The following is a 17,220-nucleotide window of genomic DNA, read 5'->3' on the forward strand; positions in this document are numbered from 1 at the left end:
GAGCCAAGCTGAAGATCCTGCAGTGAGAACCTGGAGCAGCTTCCCGTGGCGGCGCTGGCAAGATGCAGAGCTACTGCTGAGAGAGCAGAGCTGGCAGTGCAATAAAGCTTGTGGGTCTCGAGCTGAAATCACTGAGGGACTGGGGTAGGGCTGGGTTCTGGGCTTGGGACTGTAACACTTGGTCAGGAATCAGTATGGGGCGGACATAGGGCCTGTGGCACCGTCGCTGAAATCTCTGAGTGGCTGTGGAATAGGGATTAATGGGCGGGAACATGGATTGGGTGGGTAGAGCTGAAGTTAGTACAGAGCTGGGGTTGTGATTTTGAAATTGGGATCGGGTTTGTGGGGCTGGAGGAGCACCTGGGGGACTGGGATTGGGAATGTGAGGGTGGAGCTGGAAAGTTGCAGAGCTGGAGCCAAGCTGAAGATCCTGCAGTGAGAACCTGGAGCAGCTTCCCGTGGCGGCGCTGGCAAGATGCAGAGCTACTGCTGAGAGAGCAGAGCTGGCAGTGCAATAAAGCTTGTGGGTCTCGAGCTGAAATCACTGAGGGACTGGGGTAGGGCTGGGTTCTGGGCTTGGGACTGTAACACTTGGTGAGGAATCAGTGTGGGGTGGTGATAGACCCTTTGGCACCGTCGCTGAAATGGCTGTGTGGCTGTGGAATAAGGATTAATGGGCGGGAACATGGATTGGGTGGGTAGAGCTGAAATCAGTCTAGTGCTGGGCTTGTGTCTTTGGAATTGGGATAGGAATTTTGGGGCTGGAGGAGCACCTGGGGGACTGGGATTGGGAAGGTGAGGGTGGAGCTGGAAAGTTGCAGAGCTGGAGCCAAGCTGAAGATCCTGCAGTGAGAACCTGGAGCAGCTTCCCGTGGCGGCGCTGGCAAGATGCAGAGCTACTGCTGAGAGAGCAGAGCTGGCAGTGCAATAAAGCTTGTGGGTCTCGAGCTGAAATCACTGAGGGACTGGGGTAGGGCTGGGTTCTGGGCTTGGGACTGTAACACTTGGTCAGGAATCAGTGTGGGGCGGAGATAGGGCCTGTGGCACCGTCGCTGAAATCTCTGAGTGGCTGTGGAATAGGGATTAATGGGCGGGAACATGGATTGGGTGGGTAGAGCTGAAGTTAGTACAGAGCTGGGGTTGTGATTTTGAAATTGGGATCGGGTTTGTGGGGCTGGAGGAGCACCTGGGGGACTGGGATTGGGAAGGTGAGGGTGGAGCTGGAAAGTTGCAGAGCTGGAGCCAAGCTGAAGATCCTGCAGTGAGAACCTGGAGCAGCTTCCCGTGGCGGCGCTGGCAAGATGCAGAGCTACTGCTGAGAGAGCAGAGCTGGCAGTGCAATAAAGCTTGTGGGTCTCGAGCTGAAATCACTGAGGGACTGGGGTAGGGCTGGGTTCTGGGCTTGGGACTGTAACACTTGGTCAGGAATCAGTGTGGGGCGGAGATAGGGCCTGTGGCACCGTCGCTGAAATCTCTGAGTGGCTGTGGAATAGGGATTAATGGGCGGGAACATGGATTGGGTGGGTAGAGCTGAAGTTAGTACAGAGCTGGGGTTGTGATTTTGAAATTGGGATCGGGTTTGTGGGGCTGGAGGAGCACCTGGGGGACTGGGATTGGGAAGGTGAGGGTGGAGCTGGAAAGTTGCAGAGCTGGAGCCAAGCTGAAGATCCTGCAGTGAGAACCTGGAGCAGCTTCCTGTGGCGGCGCTGGCAAGATGCAGAGCTACTGCTGAGAGAGCAGAGCTGGCAGTGCAATAAAGCTTGTGGGTCTCGAGCTGAAATCACTGAGGGACTGGGGTAGGGCTGGGTTCTGGGCTTGGGACTGTAACACTTGGTCAGGAATCAGTGTTGGGTGGTGATAGACCCTTTGGCACCGTCGCTGAAATGGCTGTGTGACTGTGGAATAAGGATTAATGGGCGGGAACATGGATTGGGTGGGTAGAGCTGAAATCAGTCTAGTGCTGGGCTTGTGTCTTTGGAATTGGGATAGGAATTTTGGGGCTGGAGGAGCACCTGGGGGACTGGGATTGGGAAGGTGAGGGTGGAGCTGGAAAGTTGCAGAGCTGGAGCCAAGCTGAAGATCCTGCAGTGAGAACCTGGAGCAGCTTCCCGTGGCGGCGCTGGCAAGATGCAGAGCTACTGCTGAGAGAGCAGAGCTGGCAGTGCAATAAAGCTTGTGGGTCTCGAGCTGAAATCACTGAGGGACTGGGGTAGGGCTGGGTTCTGGGCTTGGGACTGTAACACTTGGTGAGGAATCAGTGTGGGGTGGTGATAGACCCTTTGGCACCGTCGCTGAAATGGCTGTGTGGCTGTGGAATAAGGATTAATGGGCGGGAACATGGATTGGGTGGGTAGAGCTGAAATCAGTCTAGTGCTGGGCTTGTGTCTTTGGAATTGGGATAGGAATTTTGGGGCTGGAGGAGCACCTGGGGGACTGGGATTGGGAAGGTGAGGGTGGAGCTGGAAAGTTGCAGAGCTGGAGCCAAGCTGAAGATCCTGCAGTGAGAACCTGGAGCAGCTTCCCGTGGCGGCGCTGGCAAGATGCAGAGCTACTGCTGAGAGAGCAGAGCTGGCAGTGCAATAAAGCTTGTGGGTCTCGAGCTGAAATCACTGAGGGACTGGGGTAGGGCTGGGTTCTGGGCTTGGGACTGTAACACTTGGTCAGGAATCAGTGTGGGGCGGAGATAGGGCCTGTGGCACCGTCGCTGAAATCTCTGAGTGGCTGTGGAATAGGGATTAATGAGCGGGAATGTGGATTGGGTGGGTAGAGCTGAAATCAGTCTAGTGCTGGGCTTGTGTCTTTGGAATTGGGATAGGAATTTTGGGGCTGGAGGAGCACCTGGGGGACTGGGATTGGGAAGGTGAGGGTGGAGCTGGAAAGTTGCAGAGCTGGAGCCAAGATGGAGATCCTGCAGTGAGAACCTGGAGCAGCTTCCCGTGGCGGCGCTGGCAAGATGCAGAGCTACTGCTGAGAGAGCAGAGCTGGCAGTGCAATAAAGCTTGTGGGTCTCGAGCTGAAATCACTGAGGGACTGGGGTAGGGCTGGGTTCTGGGCTTGGGACTGTAACACTTGTTCAGGAATCAGTGTGGGGTGGTGATAGACCCTTTGGCACCGTCGCTGAAATGGCTGTGTGACTGTGGAATAAGGATTAATGGGCGGGAACATGGATTGGGTGGGTAGAGCTGAAATCAGTCTAGTGCTGGGCTTGTGTCTTTGGAATTGGGATAGGAATTTTGGGGCTGGAGGAGCACCTGGGGGACTGGGATTGGGAAGGTGAGGGTGGAGCTGGAAAGTTGCAGAGCTGGAGCCAAGCTGAAGATCCTGCAGTGAGAACCTGGAGCAGCTTCCCGTGGCGGCGCTGGCAAGATGCAGAGCTACTGCTGAGAGAGCAGAGCTGGCAGTGCAATAAAGCTTGTGGGTCTCAAGCTGAAATCACTGAGGGACTGGGGTAGGGCTGGGTTCTGGGCTTGGGACTGTAACACTTGGTCAGGAATCAGTGTGGGGCGGAGATAGGGCCTGTGGCACCGTCGCTGAAATCTCTGAGTGGCTGTGGAATAGGGATTAATGGGCGGGAACATGGATTGGGTGGGTAGAGCTGAAGTTAGTACAGAGCTGGGGTTGTGATTTTGAAATTGGGATCGGGTTTGTGGGGCTGGAGGAGCACCTGGGGGACTGGGATTGGGAAGGTGAGGGTGGAGCTGGAAAGTTGCAGAGCTGGAGCCAAGCTGAAGATCCTGCAGTGAGAACCTGGAGCAGCTTCCCGTGGCGGCGCTGGCAAGATGCAGAGCTACTGCTGAGAGAGCAGAGCTGGCAGTGCAATAAAGCTTGTGGGTCTCGAGCTGAAATCACTGAGGGACTGGGGTAGGGCTGGGTTCTGGGCTTGGGACTGTAACACTTGTTCAGGAATCAGTGTGGGGCGGAGATAGGGCCTGTGGCACCGTCACTGAAATCTCTATGCAGCTGGAAATGGGATTGTAAATTGGGAATGTAGACTGGGCAGGTAGAGCTGAAATCAGTCTAGGGCTGGGCTTGTGATTTTGGAATTGGGATAGGAATTTTGGGGCTGGAGGAGCACCTGGGGGACTGGGATTGGGAGTGTGAGGGTGGGGCAGGAAAGTGGCAGAGCTGGAGCCAAGATGGAGATCCTGCAGTGAGAACCTGGAGCAGCTTCCCGTGGCGGCGCTGGCAAAATGCAGAGCTACTGCTGAGAGAGCAGAGCTGGCAGTGCAATAAAGCTTGTGGGTCTCGAGCTGAAATCACTGAGGGGCTGGGATAGGGCTGGGTTCTGGGCTTGGGACTGTAACACTTGGGCAGTAATCAGAGCAATCACTGTGAGATAGGGCCTGTGGCACCGTCGCTGAAATCCCTGTGTGGTTGGAATTGGGATTGTAAATTGGGAATGCGGACTGGGAGGCTGGGTCTGAAGTCAGTATAGTGCTAGGATTGCACCTCTGGAGCTGGGAGAGTGTGTGGATCTCAGATAGGGACTGGCACCGTTGCTTAAAAACCTGTGCGGCTGTGGACTAGTGATTGATGGGCAGGAACATGGACTGGGTGAGGAGAGCTTAAATCAGTCTAGTGCTGGGTTTGTGAGTTTTGAATTGGGCTAGGGTTTGTGGGGATGGAGGAGTAATCGGGGGACTGGGATTGGGAGTGTGAGGTTGGAGCTGGAAAGTCTCAGAGCTGGAACCAAGATGAAGATCCTGCAGGAGAACCTGGAGCAGCTTCCCATGGCGGCGATGCCAAGATACAGAGCTGTTAGTGAGAGAGCAGAGCTGGCAGTGCAATAAAGCTTGTGGGTCTCGAGCTGAAATCACTAAGGGGATGGGATAGAGTTGGGGGCTGGAATATGGACTGGATGTTTTGGTCAGGGACTGTTGGTTTTGAGTAGAAATTAGTGTGAGATTGGGATTTTATTTTTGTGCACTCTGGGGAGTCTAGTAATTCTATTGCAAGCCATTGGAGGGAACTGGGAGTACTGGGTAGAATCAGCTGTTCTATGGAGAAGGCCCAGGTGTTAACAATGAGGGGAAGGAGGGGCCAGAGTTTGGGCTGAGGCCCCTCGGCTATTGTTCGGGCTCAGGAGCTGTAGCAGGACTTCTTAGACCATGACTCAGGTGAGTCTGTTTCAATTTCACCTTTCCAGTCCCTTCCCACTGTCCCCAGTCCCTCCCCACTGTCCCCAGTCCCTCCTGAGTCCCTCCCAGTTTCTCCCAAGTGCCCCAAACCCCATCCCAGTGCAGTCAGTCCCCTTCCTGTTCCTTCCCCAGTGCCTCCACTCCTTCCCAATTGCTCCCACTGCACCCCAGTCCCTCCCAGTCCATCCCCAGTACCCTCAGTCCAACCAAGCTCCCTGCGCAGTTCCCTCCAGAAACTCCCCAGTGCTCCCAGTCCTTCCCAAGTTGCCTCAACCCCATTGCAGTGCCTCCCCAGTGCCTTCAGTCCCATCCCAGTTCCCTCCCCAGTGATCCAACTTGCTCCCAAGTGCCCCCAGTGCAGCCCAGTCCCAACCAGTGCCTCCAGTCCTTCCCCACTGCATCCCAGTGGTCCTAGTCCTTCCCAAGCGCATTCAAGAGCCATCATCAGTGCCCCCAGTCCCTCCCCAGTCCCATCCCAGTCCCTCCTAAATGATTCCTAGTCCCTCCCCAGTGCTTCCAATCAAATCCGCAGTACTTCTGTGCCCCATCCCAGTACTCTCAGTCCCATCCAAGTCCCATCCCAGTTCCCTCCCCAGTGCCCCTGACCCATCCCCAGCCCTCTCGTGACCTCAGTCCCTCCCCAGGGCATCCCGGGTCTTTTCCCCTGTGCATCCCAGGCCCTCTCCCCAGTCCCCTCCCCAGTCCTGCCACAGTCCCCTTGCAGTCCCTCTCCAGTCCAATGCCAGTCCCTGCAGTGGCTTTCCCGTTGCTCCCAGTCCCTCCCCAGTGCATTCCGTTCCTTTCTCCCATGCATCCCATTCCCATCCCAGTACCATCCCAGGTCCCTTCCCAGCCCCCTCGCAGTCCCTCCCTGCTCCCCCCCCCAATTCCCCCAGTCCTAGCCCAGTGTCCCCTGTACTCCCAGTCCCACCCCAGTGCCCCCACTCTCATCCCCCCAGTCTCTCCCCACTTCCCCCAGTGCAACCCACCACCTCCTTGCCCTCCCAAGTGTGCTCTCGCAGTGCAACCCAGTCCTTCCCCAGTTTGCCTAGTCCCATCCCAGGCCCTCCTAAGTCATTCCCAGGCCCTCCCGAGTCCCTTCCCAGTACAACTGAGGGCACTGGAGAGGCCCTGGGGGCACTTGGGGGAACTGGACTGCGACTGGGATTCTCTGGGGAGGGACTGGAGGCACTGGGATAGGACTGAGAGGCACTGGAGAGGCACTACGACACACTGGGCCACCACTGGGATAGGACTGGGATCACCAGGGAGGGAATTGGAATGGGACTGGGGGCAGTGGGATGGGACTGGGATGGGACTGGGCGAACTGGGGAAGGACTGGGTTGCACTGCAGGAAGACACTTGGGAAGGAATGGGTGCGCTGGCTTGCACTGAAAGAAGTGGGAAGGGACTGGGATGAGGATGGGGGCACTCGGGTTGGACTGGGAGCATCTCCAGTGCCCTCAGTCCCATCCCAGTCCCTCCCTACTACCCCCAGTCCCGCTCCAGTGCCCCTAGTCGCACCCAGGGCATCCAACTCCCTTGAAGTGTCTCCAGTCCCATCCCAGTCCCTCCCCAGTGCGTTGTGCTACTTTTCCCTGTGCATCCCATTCCCATCCCAGTCACTTCACAGTCCCTCCCTGCTCCCTCCCCAGTTCCCCCAGTCCTAGCCCAGTGCCACCAGTGCTCCCAGTCCCACCCCAGTGCCCCCACTCTCATCCCAGTCCCTTCCCACTTCTCTCAGTGCAAGCCAGCACAACCATTCCTTCCCAAGTGTCCTCCTGCAGTGCAACCCAGTCCATCCCCAGTTCGTCCAGTCCCAACCCAGTCCCTTCCCACTGCCCCCAGTCCCATCCCAATTCCCTCCCCGGTGATCCCAGTCCCATCCCAGTGGTGCCCCAGTGTGTCCTAGTGCCTCCCAATTGCCCCTCAGTCCTGTCCCAGTGCCTCCAGTCCCTCCCCAGAGAATCCCAGTCCCAGCCCAGTTCCCCCAAGTGCCCCCAGGACCTCTCCAGTGCCCTCAGTCCCGGCCCAGTCCCTCCCCAGTGCATCTCACTCCTATCCCAGTGCCCCCAGTCCCTCCCCAATGACCCCCAGTCCCATCCCAGTGCTCCCAGTACCCCCCCGCCCCCCAAAAAACTCAATCCCACCCCAGTATCCCCACTCCCAGCCCAAATCCCCCCAATTCCTCTCCAGTGTCCCCAGTCCAATCCCCAGCCCTCCCCACTGCCTGCAGTCCCTCCCAGTGCATGCCAGTCCTTTTCCCCGATGCATCCCACTCCCTCCCTAGAACATCCCAGTCCCATCCCAGTTCTCTCCCCAGTGCCCCTGACCCATCCCCAGCCCTCCCGTGACCTCAGTCCCTCCCCAGGGCATCCCGGGTCTTTTCCCCTGTGCATCCCAGGCCAATCCCAGGCCCACTCCCCAGTCCTGCCACAGTCCCCTTGCAGTCCCTCCCCAGTCCAATGCCAGTCCCTGCAGTGGCTTTCCCGTTGCTCCCAGTCCCTCCCCAGTGCATTCCGCTCCTTTCTCCCATGCATCCCATTCCCATCCCAGTACCATCCCAGGTCCCTTCCCAGCCCCCTCGCAGTCCCTCCCTGCTCCCCCCCCAGTTCTCCCAGTCCTAGCCCAGTGCCACCAGCGCTCTCAGTCCAACCCCAGTGCCCCCTCTCTCATCCCCCCAGTCTCTCCCCACTTCCCCCAGTGCAACCCACCACCTCCTTGCCCTCCCAAGTGTGCTCTCGCAGTGCAACCCAGTCCTTCCCCAGTTTGCCTAGTCCCATCCCAGGCCCTCCTAAGTCATTCCCAGGCCCACCAAAGTCATTCCCAGTCCCTCCCCAGTACAACTGCATTCCATCCCAGTGGCAGCAGTACAATCCCAGTGCTCCCAGTCCCTCCCCAGAGATTCTCAGGCCCATCCCAGGCACGCTCTCCAGTCCCCTCCCCAGTCCTGTCACATTCCCCTGGCAGTCCCTTCCCAGTCCTATCCCAGTCCCTGCAGTCCCTTTCCCAGTGCTCCCAGTCCCATTCCAGTTCCCTCCCCAGTGACCTCAGTCCCATCCCTGTGCCCTCCCCAGTGCATCTCACTCCTATCCCAGTGCCCCCAGTCCCTCCCCAATGACCCCTGTCCCATCCCAGTGCTCCCAGTCCCCCCCCCGCCCCCCGAAAATCTCAGTCCCACCCCAGTGTCCCCACTCCCAGCCCAAATCCCCCCAGTGCCCCCAGTCCCTCTCCAGTGTCCCCAGTCCCATCCCCAGCCCTCCCCACTGCCCGCAGTCCCTCCCAGTGCATGCCAGTCCTTTTCCCCGATGCATCCCGCTCCCTCCCTAGAACATCCAAGTCCCATCCCAGTTCCCTCCCCAGTGCCCCTGACCCATCCCCAGCCCTCCCGTGACCTCAGGGCATCCCGGGTCTTTTCCCCTGTGCATCCCAGGCCCATCCCAGGCCCACTCCCCAGTCCTGCCACAGTCCCCTTGCAGTCCCTCCCCAGTCCAATGCCAGTCCCTGCAGTGGCTTTCCCGTTGCTCCCAGTCCCTCCCCAGTGCATTCCGCTCCTTTCTCCCATGCATCCCATTCCCATCCCAGTACCATCCCAGGTCCCTTCCCAGCCCCCTCGCAGTCCCTCCCTGCTCCCCCCCCAGTTCCCCCAGTCCTAGCCCAGTGTCACCTGTGCTCCCAGTCCCACCCCAGTGCCCCCACTCTCATCCCCCCAGTCTCTCCCCACTTCCCCCAGTGCAACCCACCACCTCCTTGCCCTCCCAAGTGTGCTCTCGCAGTGCAACCCAGTCCTTCCCCAGTTTGCCTAGTCCCATCCCAGGCCCTCCTAAGTCATTCCCAGGCCCACCTAAGTCATTCCCAGTCCCTCCCCAGTGCAACTGCATTCCATCCCAGTGGCAGCAGTACAATCCCAGTGCTCCCAGTCCCTCCCCAGAGATTCTCAGGCCCATCCCAGGCACGCTCTCCAGTCCCCTCCCCAGTCCTGTCACATTCCCCTGGCAGTCCCTTCCCAGTCCTATCCCAGTCCCTGCAGTCCCTTTCCCAGTGCTCCCAGTCCCATTCCAGTTCCCTCCCCAGTGACCTCAGTCCCATCCCTGTGCCCTCCCCAGTGCATCTCACTCCTATCCCAGTGCCCCCAGTCCCTCCCCAATGACCCCTGTCCCATCCCAGTGCTCCCAGTCCCCCCCCCGCCCCCCGAAAATCTCAGTCCCACCCCAGTGTCCCCACTCCCAGCCCAAATCCCCCCAGTGCCCCCAGTCCCTCTCCAGTGTCCCCAGTCCCATCCCCAGCCCTCCCCACTGCCCGCAGTCCCTCCCAGTGCATGCCAGTCCTTTTCCCCGATGCATCCCGCTCCCTCCCTAGAACATCCAAGTCCCATCCCAGTTCCCTCCCCAGTGCCCCTGACCCATCCCCAGCCCTCTCGTGACCTCAGTCCCTCCCCAGGGCATCCCGGGTCTTTTCCCCTGTGCATCCCAGGCCCACTCCCCAGTCCTGCCACAGTCCCCTTGCAGTCCCTCCCCAGTCCAATGCCAGTCCCTGCAGTGGCTTTCCCGTTGCTCCCAGTCCCTCCCCAGTGCATTCCGCTCCTTTCTCCCATGCATCCCATTCCCATCCCAGTACCATCCCAGGTCCCTTCCCAGCCCCCTCGCAGTCCCTCCCTGCTCCCCCCCCAGTTCCCCCAGTCCTAGCCCAGTGTCACCTGTGCTCCCAGTCCCACCCCAGTGCCCCCACTCTCATCCCCCCAGTCTCTCCCCACTTCCCCCAGTGCAACCCACCACCTCCTTGCCCTCCCAAGTGTGCTCTCGCAGTGCAACCCAGTCCTTCCCCAGTTTGCCTAGTCCCATCCCAGGCCCTCCTAAGTCATTCCCAGGCTCTCCCGAGTCCCTTCCCAGTACAACTGAGGGCACTGGAGAGGCCCTGGGGGCACTTGGGGGAACTGGACTGCGACTGGGATTCTCTGGGGAGGGACTGGAGGCACTGGGATAGGACTGAGAGGCACTGGAGAGGCACTACGACACACTGGGCCACCACTGGGATAGGACTGGGATCACCAGGGAGGGAATTGGAATGGGACTGGGGGCAGTGGGATGGGACTGGGATGGGACTGGGCGAACTGGGGAAGGACTGGGTTGCACTGCAGGAAGACACTTGGGAAGGAATGGGTGCGCTGGCTTGCACTGAAAGAAGTGGGAAGGGACTGGGATGAGGATGGGGGCACTCGGGTTGGACTGGGAGCATCTCCAGTGCCCTCAGTCCCATCCCAGTCCCTCCCTACTACCCCCAGTCCCGCTCCAGTGCCCCTAGTCGCACCCAGGGCATCCAACTCCCTTGAAGTGTCTCCAGTCCCATCCCAGTCCCTCCCCAGTGCGTTGTGCTACTTTTCCCTGTGCATCCCATTCCCATCCCAGTCACTTCGCAGTCCCTCCCTGCTCCCTCCCCAGTTCCCCCAGTCCTAGCCCAGTGCCACCAGTGCTCCCAGTCCCACCCCAGTGCCCCCACTCTCATCCCAGTCCCTTCCCACTTCTCTCAGTGCAAGCCAGCACAACCATTCCTTCCCAAGTGTCCTCCTGCAGTGCAACCCAGTCCATCCCCAGTTCGTCCAGTCCCAACCCAGTCCCTTCCCACTGCCCCCAGTCCCATCCCAATTCCCTCCCCGGTGATCCCAGTCCCATCCCAGTGGTGCCCCAGTGTGTCCTAGTGCCTCCCAATTGCCCCTCAGTCCTGTCCCAGTGCCTCCAGTCCCTCCCCAGAGAATCCCAGTCCCAGCCCAGTTCCCCCAAGTGCCCCCAGGACCTCTCCAGTGCCCTCAGTCCCGGCCCAGTCCCTCCCCAGTGCATCTCACTCCTATCCCAGTGCCCCCAGTCCCTCCCCAATGACCCCCAGTCCCATCCCAGTGCTCCCAGTACCCCCCCGCCCCCCAAAAAACTCAATCCCACCCCAGTATCCCCACTCCCAGCCCAAATCCCCCCAATTCCTCTCCAGTGTCCCCAGTCCCATCCCCAGCCCTCCCCACTGCCCGCAGTCCCTCCCAGTGCATGCCAGTCCTTTTCCCCGATGCATCCCGCTCCCTCCCTAGAACATCCAAGTCCCATCCCAGTTCCCTCCCCAGTGCCCCAGCCCTCCCGTGACCTCAGTCCCTCCCCAGGGCATCCTGGGTCTTTTCCCCTGTGCATCCCAGGCCCATCCCAGGCCCACTCCCCAGTCCTGCCACAGTCCCCTTGCAGTCCCTCCCCAGTCCAATGCCAGTCCCTGCAGTGGCTTTCCCGTTGCTCCCAGTCCCTCCCCAGTGCATTCCGCTCCTTTCTCCCATGCATCCCATTCCCATCCCAGTACCATCCCAGGTCCCTTCCCAGCCCCCTCGCAGTCCCTCCCTGCTCCCCCCCCAGTTCCCCCAGTCCTAGCCCAGTGTCACCTGTGCTCCCAGTCCCACCCCAGTGCCCCCACTCTCATCCCCCCAGTCTCTCCCCACTTCCCCCAGTGCAACCCACCACCTCCTTGCCCTCCCAAGTGTGCTCTCGCAGTGCAACCCAGTCCTTCCCCAGTTTGCCTAGTCCCATCCCAGGCCCTCCTAAGTCATTCCCAGGCCCACCTAAGTCATTCCCAGTCCCTCCCCAGTGCAACTGCATTCCATCCCAGTGGCAGCAGTACAATCCCAGTGCTCCCAGTCCCTCCCCAGAGATTCTCAGGCCCATCCCAGGCACGCTCTCCAGTCCCCTCCCCAGTCCTGTCACATTCCCCTGGCAGTCCCTTCCCAGTCCTATCCCAGTCCCTGCAGTCCCTTTCCCAGTGCTCCCAGTCCCATTCCAGTTCCCTCCCCAGTGACCTCAGTCCCATCCCTGTGCCCTCCCCAGTGCATCTCACTCCTATCCCAGTGCCCCCAGTCCCTCCCCAATGACCCCTGTCCCATCCCAGTGCTCCCAGTCCCCCCCCCGCCCCCCGAAAATCTCAGTCCCACCCCAGTGTCCCCACTCCCAGCCCAAATCCCCCCAGTGCCCCCAGTCCCTCTCCAGTGTCCCCAGTCCCATCCCCAGCCCTCCCCACTGCCCGCAGTCCCTCCCAGTGCATGCCAGTCCTTTTCCCCGATGCATCCCGCTCCCTCCCTAGAACATCCAAGTCCCATCCCAGTTCCCTCCCCAGTGCCCCTGACCCATCCCCAGCCCTCCCGTGACCTCAGTCCCTCCCCAGGGCATCCCGGGTCTTTTCCCCTGTGCATCCCAGGCCCATCCCAGGCCCACTCCCCAGTCCTGCCACAGTCCCCTTGCAGTCCCTCCCCAGTCCAATGCCAGTCCCTGCAGTGGCTTTCCCGTTGCTCCCAGTCCCTCCCCAGTGCATTCCGCTCCTTTCTCCCATGCATCCCATTCCCATCCCAGTACCATCCCAGGTCCCTTCCCAGCCCCCTCGCAGTCCCTCCCTGCTCCCCCCCCAGTTCCCCCAGTCCTAGCCCAGTGTCACCTGTGCTCCCAGTCCCACCCCAGTGCCCCCACTCTCATCCCCCCAGTCTCTCCCCACTTCCCCCAGTGCAACCCACCACCTCCTTGCCCTCCCAAGTGTGCTCTCGCAGTGCAACCCAGTCCTTCCCCAGTTTGCCTAGTCCCATCCCAGGCCCTCCTAAGTCATTCCCAGGCCCACCTAAGTCATTCCCAGTCCCTCCCCAGTGCAACTGCATTCCATCCCAGTGGCAGCAGTACAATCCCAGTGCTCCCAGTCCCTCCCCAGAGATTCTCAGGCCCATCCCAGGCACGCTCTCCAGTCCCCTCCCCAGTCCTGTCACATTCCCCTGGCAGTCCCTTCCCAGTCCTATCCCAGTCCCTGCAGTCCCTTTCCCAGTGCTCCCAGTCCCATTCCAGTTCCCTCCCCAGTGACCTCAGTCCCATCCCTGTGCCCTCCCCAGTGCATCTCACTCCTATCCCAGTGCCCCCAGTCCCTCCCCAATGACCCCTGTCCCATCCCAGTGCTCCCAGTCCCCCCCCCGCCCCCCGAAAATCTCAGTCCCACCCCAGTGTCCCCACTCCCAGCCCAAATCCCCCCAGTGCCCCCAGTCCCTCTCCAGTGTCCCCAGTCCCATCCCCAGCCCTCCCCACTGCCCGCAGTCCCTCCCAGTGCATGCCAGTCCTTTTCCCCGATGCATCCCGCTCCCTCCCTAGAACATCCAAGTCCCATCCCAGTTCCCTCCCCAGTGCCCCTGACCCATCCCCAGCCCTCTCGTGACCTCAGTCCCTCCCCAGGGCATCCCGGGTCTTTTCCCCTGTGCATCCCAGGCCCACTCCCCAGTCCTGCCACAGTCCCCTTGCAGTCCCTCCCCAGTCCAATGCCAGTCCCTGCAGTGGCTTTCCCGTTGCTCCCAGTCCCTCCCCAGTGCATTCCGCTCCTTTCTCCCATGCATCCCATTCCCATCCCAGTACCATCCCAGGTCCCTTCCCAGCCCCCTCGCAGTCCCTCCCTGCTCCCCCCCCAGTTCCCCCAGTCCTAGCCCAGTGTCACCTGTGCTCCCAGTCCCACCCCAGTGCCCCCACTCTCATCCCCCCAGTCTCTCCCCACTTCCCCCAGTGCAACCCACCACCTCCTTGCCCTCCCAAGTGTGCTCTCGCAGTGCAACCCAGTCCTTCCCCAGTTTGCCTAGTCCCATCCCAGGCCCTCCTAAGTCATTCCCAGGCTCTCCCGAGTCCCTTCCCAGTACAACTGAGGGCACTGGAGAGGCCCTGGGGGCACTTGGGGGAACTGGACTGCGACTGGGATTCTCTGGGGAGGGACTGGAGGCACTGGGATAGGACTGAGAGGCACTGGAGAGGCACTACGACACACTGGGCCACCACTGGGATAGGACTGGGATCACCAGGGAGGGAATTGGAATGGGACTGGGGGCAGTGGGATGGGACTGGGATGGGACTGGGCGAACTGGGGAAGGACTGGGTTGCACTGCAGGAAGACACTTGGGAAGGAATGGGTGCGCTGGCTTGCACTGAAAGAAGTGGGAAGGGACTGGGATGAGGATGGGGGCACTCGGGTTGGACTGGGAGCATCTCCAGTGCCCTCAGTCCCATCCCAGTCCCTCCCTACTACCCCCAGTCCCGCTCCAGTGCCCCTAGTCGCACCCAGGGCATCCAACTCCCTTGAAGTGTCTCCAGTCCCATCCCAGTCCCTCCCCAGTGCGTTGTGCTACTTTTCCCTGTGCATCCCATTCCCATCCCAGTCACTTCGCAGTCCCTCCCTGCTCCCTCCCCAGTTCCCCCAGTCCTAGCCCAGTGCCACCAGTGCTCCCAGTCCCACCCCAGTGCCCCCACTCTCATCCCAGTCCCTTCCCACTTCTCTCAGTGCAAGCCAGCACAACCATTCCTTCCCAAGTGTCCTCCTGCAGTGCAACCCAGTCCATCCCCAGTTCGTCCAGTCCCAACCCAGTCCCTTCCCACTGCCCCCAGTCCCATCCCAATTCCCTCCCCGGTGATCCCAGTCCCATCCCAGTGGTGCCCCAGTGTGTCCTAGTGCCTCCCAATTGCCCCTCAGTCCTGTCCCAGTGCCTCCAGTCCCTCCCCAGAGAATCCCAGTCCCAGCCCAGTTCCCCCAAGTGCCCCCAGGACCTCTCCAGTGCCCTCAGTCCCGGCCCAGTCCCTCCCCAGTGCATCTCACTCCTATCCCAGTGCCCCCAGTCCCTCCCCAATGACCCCCAGTCCCATCCCAGTGCTCCCAGTACCCCCCCGCCCCCCAAAAAACTCAATCCCACCCCAGTATCCCCACTCCCAGCCCAAATCCCCCCAATTCCTCTCCAGTGTCCCCAGTCCCATCCCCAGCCCTCCCCACTGCCCGCAGTCCCTCCCAGTGCATGCCAGTCCTTTTCCCCGATGCATCCCGCTCCCTCCCTAGAACATCCAAGTCCCATCCCAGTTCCCTCCCCAGTGCCCCAGCCCTCCCGTGACCTCAGTCCCTCCCCAGGGCATCCTGGGTCTTTTCCCCTGTGCATCCCAGGCCCATCCCAGGCCCACTCCCCAGTCCTGCCACAGTCCCCTTGCAGTCCCTCCCCAGTCCAATGCCAGTCCCTGCAGTGGCTTTCCCGTTGCTCCCAGTCCCTCCCCAGTGCATTCCGCTCCTTTCTCCCATGCATCCCATTCCCATCCCAGTACCATCCCAGGTCCCTTCCCAGCCCCCTCGCAGTCCCTCCCTGCTCCCCCCCCAGTTCCCCCAGTCCTAGCCCAGTGTCACCTGTGCTCCCAGTCCCACCCCAGTGCCCCCACTCTCATCCCCCCAGTCTCTCCCCACTTCCCCCAGTGCAACCCACCACCTCCTTGCCCTCCCAAGTGTGCTCTCGCAGTGCAACCCAGTCCTTCCCCAGTTTGCCTAGTCCCATCCCAGGCCCTCCTAAGTCATTCCCAGGCCCACCTAAGTCATTCCCAGTCCCTCCCCAGTGCAACTGCATTCCATCCCAGTGGCAGCAGTACAATCCCAGTGCTCCCAGTCCCTCCCCAGAGATTCTCAGGCCCATCCCAGGCACGCTCTCCAGTCCCCTCCCCAGTCCTGTCACATTCCCCTGGCAGTCCCTTCCCAGTCCTATCCCAGTCCCTGCAGTCCCTTTCCCAGTGCTCCCAGTCCCATTCCAGTTCCCTCCCCAGTGACCTCAGTCCCATCCCTGTGCCCTCCCCAGTGCATCTCACTCCTATCCCAGTGCCCCCAGTCCCTCCCCAATGACCCCTGTCCCATCCCAGTGCTCCCAGTCCCCCCCCCGCCCCCCGAAAATCTCAGTCCCACCCCAGTGTCCCCACTCCCAGCCCAAATCCCCCCAGTGCCCCCAGTCCCTCTCCAGTGTCCCCAGTCCCATCCCCAGCCCTCCCCACTGCCCGCAGTCCCTCCCAGTGCATGCCAGTCCTTTTCCCCGATGCATCCCGCTCCCTCCCTAGAACATCCAAGTCCCATCCCAGTTCCCTCCCCAGTGCCCCTGACCCATCCCCAGCCCTCCCGTGACCTCAGTCCCTCCCCAGGGCATCCCGGGTCTTTTCCCCTGTGCATCCCAGGCCCATCCCAGGCCCACTCCCCAGTCCTGCCACAGTCCCCTTGCAGTCCCTCCCCAGTCCAATGCCAGTCCCTGCAGTGGCTTTCCCGTTGCTCCCAGTCCCTCCCCAGTGCATTCCGCTCCTTTCTCCCATGCATCCCATTCCCATCCCAGTACCATCCCAGGTCCCTTCCCAGCCCCCTCGCAGTCCCTCCCTGCTCCCCCCCCAGTTCCCCCAGTCCTAGCCCAGTGTCACCTGTGCTCCCAGTCCCACCCCAGTGCCCCCACTCTCATCCCCCCAGTCTCTCCCCACTTCCCCCAGTGCAACCCACCACCTCCTTGCCCTCCCAAGTGTGCTCTCGCAGTGCAACCCAGTCCTTCCCCAGTTTGCCTAGTCCCATCCCAGGCCCTCCTAAGTCATTCCCAGGCCCACCTAAGTCATTCCCAGTCCCTCCCCAGTGCAACTGCATTCCATCCCAGTGGCAGCAGTACAATCCCAGTGCTCCCAGTCCCTCCCCAGAGATTCTCAGGCCCATCCCAGGCACGCTCTCCAGTCCCCTCCCCAGTCCTGTCACATTCCCCTGGCAGTCCCTTCCCAGTCCTATCCCAGTCCCTGCAGTCCCTTTCCCAGTGCTCCCAGTCCCATTCCAGTTCCCTCCCCAGTGACCTCAGTCCCATCCCTGTGCCCTCCCCAGTGCATCTCACTCCTATCCCAGTGCCCCCAGTCCCTCCCCAATGACCCCTGTCCCATCCCAGTGCTCCCAGTCCCCCCCCCGCCCCCCGAAAATCTCAGTCCCACCCCAGTGTCCCCACTCCCAGCCCAAATCCCCCCAGTGCCCCCAGTCCCTCTCCAGTGTCCCCAGTCCCATCCCCAGCCCTCCCCACTTGTCCTGATTTTAATTCTCTTGGGCTCTTGTCCTGATTTTAATTTTGTTAAGGCTCTTGTCCTGATTTTAATTCTCTTGGGCTCTTGTCCTGATTTTAATTTTTTTAAGACTCTTGTCCTGATTTTAATTCTCTTGGGCTCTTGTCCTGATTTTAATTCTCTTTGGCTCTTGTCCTGATTTTAATTTTTTTAAGGCTCTTGTCCTGATTTTAATTCTCTTG

The 17,220-nt window shown here is 60.7% G+C and overlaps 1 protein-coding gene and 2 long non-coding RNA genes across 22 annotated transcripts; 1 reads left to right on the plus strand and 2 right to left on the minus strand.

Moving 5' to 3' along the window:
* Positions 1 to 1,534: 1,534 nt before the first annotated feature.
* On the minus strand, positions 1,535 to 4,385 carry LOC127462550 (uncharacterized). The gene is made up of 3 exons (XR_007900485.1): positions 4,305 to 4,385; positions 2,922 to 3,068; positions 1,535 to 1,682 (listed from the first exon to the last, which is right to left on the minus strand). It is a non-coding gene; the product is annotated as an uncharacterized LOC127462550 (long non-coding RNA).
* A 2,322-nt stretch (positions 4,386 to 6,707) lies between these two features.
* LOC127462548 (uncharacterized) lies at positions 6,708 to 16,985 on the plus strand. 17 transcript variants are annotated; one of them, XR_007900482.1, is made up of 6 exons: positions 6,708 to 7,254; positions 9,315 to 9,529; positions 11,118 to 11,243; positions 12,146 to 13,311; positions 14,900 to 15,025; positions 15,928 to 16,985. XR_007900482.1 is itself a non-coding variant. In XM_051771210.1 (5 exons), exons 2-5 carry the CDS (start codon positions 9,476 to 9,478, stop codon positions 16,777 to 16,779), a joined length of 1,158 nt encoding a protein of 385 aa, XP_051627170.1. In that variant the 5' UTR covers positions 6,708 to 7,254; positions 9,315 to 9,475; the 3' UTR covers positions 16,780 to 16,985. The 17 variants fall into 17 exon arrangements, 14 of the variants coding, with proteins under 14 accessions (XP_051627170.1, XP_051627169.1, XP_051627176.1 ...); XR_007900483.1 differs by lacking the exon at positions 11,118 to 11,243; XM_051771210.1 differs by lacking the exon at positions 12,146 to 13,311.
* LOC127462551 (uncharacterized) lies at positions 8,537 to 14,850 on the minus strand. Of its 4 annotated transcripts, none has more exons than XR_007900487.1 (3): positions 14,330 to 14,850; positions 9,618 to 9,779; positions 8,537 to 8,587 (listed from the first exon to the last, which is right to left on the minus strand). It is a non-coding gene; the product is annotated as an uncharacterized LOC127462551 (long non-coding RNA). The 4 variants fall into 4 exon arrangements; XR_007900489.1 differs by lacking the exon at positions 9,618 to 9,779 and adding an exon at positions 11,331 to 11,492; XR_007900488.1 differs by lacking the exon at positions 9,618 to 9,779 and adding an exon at positions 12,371 to 12,532.
* Positions 16,986 to 17,220: the final 235 nt, after the last annotated feature.

Source organism: Manacus candei, unplaced genomic scaffold (genome assembly GCF_025592945.1).
Source record: "Manacus candei isolate 608988 ecotype Guabito, Panama unplaced genomic scaffold, ASM2559294v1 h1tg000131l, whole genome shotgun sequence".
NCBI lineage: Eukaryota > Metazoa > Chordata > Aves > Passeriformes > Pipridae > Manacus > Manacus candei.

Bases quoted from the DNA above. Each gene is read 5' to 3' on its own strand.
- LOC127462548 (XM_051771208.1), top strand. From the start codon at position 8,447: ATGCATCCCGCTCCCTCCCTAGAACATCCAAGTCCCATCCCAGTTCCC. The intron at 11,244-13,185 runs GTGCCCCAGCCC...GTCCCTCTCCAG, and splicing joins CCATCCCAGTTCCCTCCCCA to TGTCCCCAGTCCCATCCCCA. The intron at 13,312-14,899 runs GTGCCCCTGACC...ATTCCTCTCCAG, and splicing joins CCATCCCAGTTCCCTCCCCA to TGTCCCCAGTCCCATCCCCA.